Source organism: Tupaia chinensis, unplaced genomic scaffold (genome assembly GCF_000334495.1).
Source record: "Tupaia chinensis unplaced genomic scaffold, TupChi_1.0 Scaffold149448_1, whole genome shotgun sequence".
NCBI classification, from domain to species: domain Eukaryota; kingdom Metazoa; phylum Chordata; class Mammalia; order Scandentia; family Tupaiidae; genus Tupaia; species Tupaia belangeri.
The window spans coordinates 698840-701367 of NW_006209292.1; the positions used below are offsets into that span (position 1 = coordinate 698840).

The 2528-nt window shown below is 44.9% G+C and overlaps 1 protein-coding gene across 1 annotated transcript in view; it reads right to left on the reverse strand.

Moving 5' to 3' along the window:
* Positions 1–2147: 2147 nt before the first annotated feature.
* Positions 2148–2528, reverse strand: part of GPR50 (G protein-coupled receptor 50) — a 4344-nt gene continuing 3963 nt past the window's right edge. Inside the window, exon 2 of the mRNA XM_027769376.1 lies at positions 2148–2528. This exon is cut by the window's right edge and continues 1190 nt beyond it. Within this exon, the coding sequence (XP_027625177.1) occupies positions 2148–2528 (381 nt within the window).

Consider the following 2528-nt stretch of genomic DNA (forward strand, 5'->3'; position numbering starts at 1 on the left):
ACCATATATTATTTTGAACCCGGTTTGAGCATTTCCTTGTCTGTATAGATTCTTTTGAGACTTTCTTAGATCAGGGACCCTGTCCAGTGACTGGGGTCTTGCCACCCACCTCCCTCCTTGGAAAGCAAACCACCAGCCTCCCTGTTTTCCACTCCTATGCCTCCCCCCACTGCTTCAGGAGCTGTTTCTTAGTCCCAAGGACCCCTGAGGTTGTGACATTATAGGGGCCTGGCTTCACATCTTTCACTAGAGTAAAAATAAACCTGTTTTTGGACCAGCAGGTGGCGCAGAAGTTAAGGTGGATCGATCCCAGATGGCTGACTGCACGGCTCAAATCCTGATGGCTTGAAAAACATGCCAGTCGTGCATGCATACCCCACATCCCAAGAGGATAATGGAGGAAAAGGAATTGTGGCATGGCTAGCTATCCCCCCCAGGTGAGCGATTTTTCACTTTCCCTCTCTCTCAGGTGAGCACGCATGCCCTATAGCAAACTACAAAAAAGGGAGAGACCTATTTTCTGAAGCTCCATGGCAGGCAAGCCCTGGAAGTCCAAGAGCTGGCAGGTCAGGCCATCCAATGTCACCACACGAGTGAGCACTCCTTCCACAGTTTGCAGGGACGGAGACTGCATCCAAGTGTTCTGATCTCCCAAGGGCAATGGTTTTCCGCCCCCACCCAAGACACCCTCTCACAAGTAATTCTGGTGGAAGAGATGAATTTATCAACACATTGCACAATGAAGCCACAAAACACATTTATTTAATTGCTATCACAAATACAGAATTGGAGTAAGGCAGTATAATACATTTCCACGTATCCTTATAAGTTTTTGTACAGTAAACTCTGTTTAGTGTCAATTCGAGTCAAAAATGGAAATTTTCATTAAACAGCAGTTTTTTTTCTCTTGAATTCTAGAGAAAAAAGCATTCCCTGGGCTGGTGAGTGTGCTGATGCAAGAAATCTACGACTTAACACTGTATCACAGTACCTCAGCCAAGCTGCTCCTGGCATCTCTTCTTCCTCACCCTCCTCCTTGACCAGGGGCACAGCAATACTCACTCCCAACCTCCATGGCAAGAGTCCACTCACTCTGAATGCCAGTTAGTACATCAAATTCCCTTCTAAATGAAAAAGAAAAATGCACAAACTGATGGTGTGAAAACATCAGGCTGTTTAAAAAAAAATCTCTGAGGTAAAAAGCAGTTATGAGTTGTAATATTAAAAATATGACTGTAAATGGATCCTAGCAATCATAGGTTCAGGTTTTAGAGGAAGAAAGCAGTGTATGAATGGATCAATTTCTCTGAAGCTAAATGAAAGAAAATCTGACAAAAACACTAAAAAAGGTTAAAGACTACAAATATGGTAAAAACAGCGCCTCATTTGCAACCATGTTTGCCTATAAAAATCAGCACCAATGTTTGAATTTTCACAAAGAGAAGTAATTTAGCTTTTCCACATTTTTCTTTTTGCCATTTGATCTCATAGGCATAAAAATTTATTTTAATAAGAGCTTATCAAATTCTATGTTTCAGATATGGGTTATCTTTTGTTGCTGAAATTTAGAAAAAAAACCTTCAAGGATCTGCACTTTATTGCAACTGCTTTTCTGACTGCCATTAAAATACAATATAGAGTCACACACTTAAAAACACAAAGTTGTGCAGTCACGTTCACTTGACAGAAGCCTTCGCCACAACACACCTTTACCTTGGCGCATGCACTCCCCCAAACCCTCAGGGAATGGGAGAGGAAAAGAGGGCCAAGGTGGAGGCAATGAGGAAAGCAAGAGAAGGGGGACAGAGTGTGGGGGGAAAATTTAGTCTAAAGTTTCAAGGACCACTGAGGGTTGAAGGTTAACCACAGAAAGAAAGGGAGGTTCAGAGCAACAAATGTCAAACTTGAGGGAATTTGGTCCCTAAGATAGCAAGTACACACTCACACACACACGCACACACACACACTTTTTAAGCGCACGTTACGTAAGGAGGAGTATGCCTGAAAGGCAGATGTAGCTTATACCATGACTGTGGGGCAGTGTCTGTGTGTGTCTCTGGGTGTAGATGCAGTAGGGTATCTCACTTTGGATCACATATGCAAATCGAACCCAGAAAACCCCTGCCTGGACACCTACAAGATCGTTTTCACACACTCATTCCATCTGAACCATCTTCAGCATCAATAACCACAACCTGACGGTAATCACTGGTGACAGTGGTAACTACAGGAGGGTCAGGAAAGTCTGCAGTGGCAGCAGGTTCCAGCTGGCTGGCAGCAAGCTCAGGGGACCCAGTGGAAGGGCTGGAGGAAGACTCAGGGAAGTCAGTGATGTCAGATTCAAGGTGATAGGTGGTAGTGGCCTCAGGGTGATGGGAAGCAAAGAACTTAGGGTGGCCAGCAGTGACAGGCCCAGGGTAGCTAGTAACAGGCTTGATGTGGCCAGTGATGGGTTTAGGGTGGCTGGTGGCAGGGCTGGAGGCACACTTGGAATGACTGCTAGAAGAGACATGGCGACCAGTGGCAGG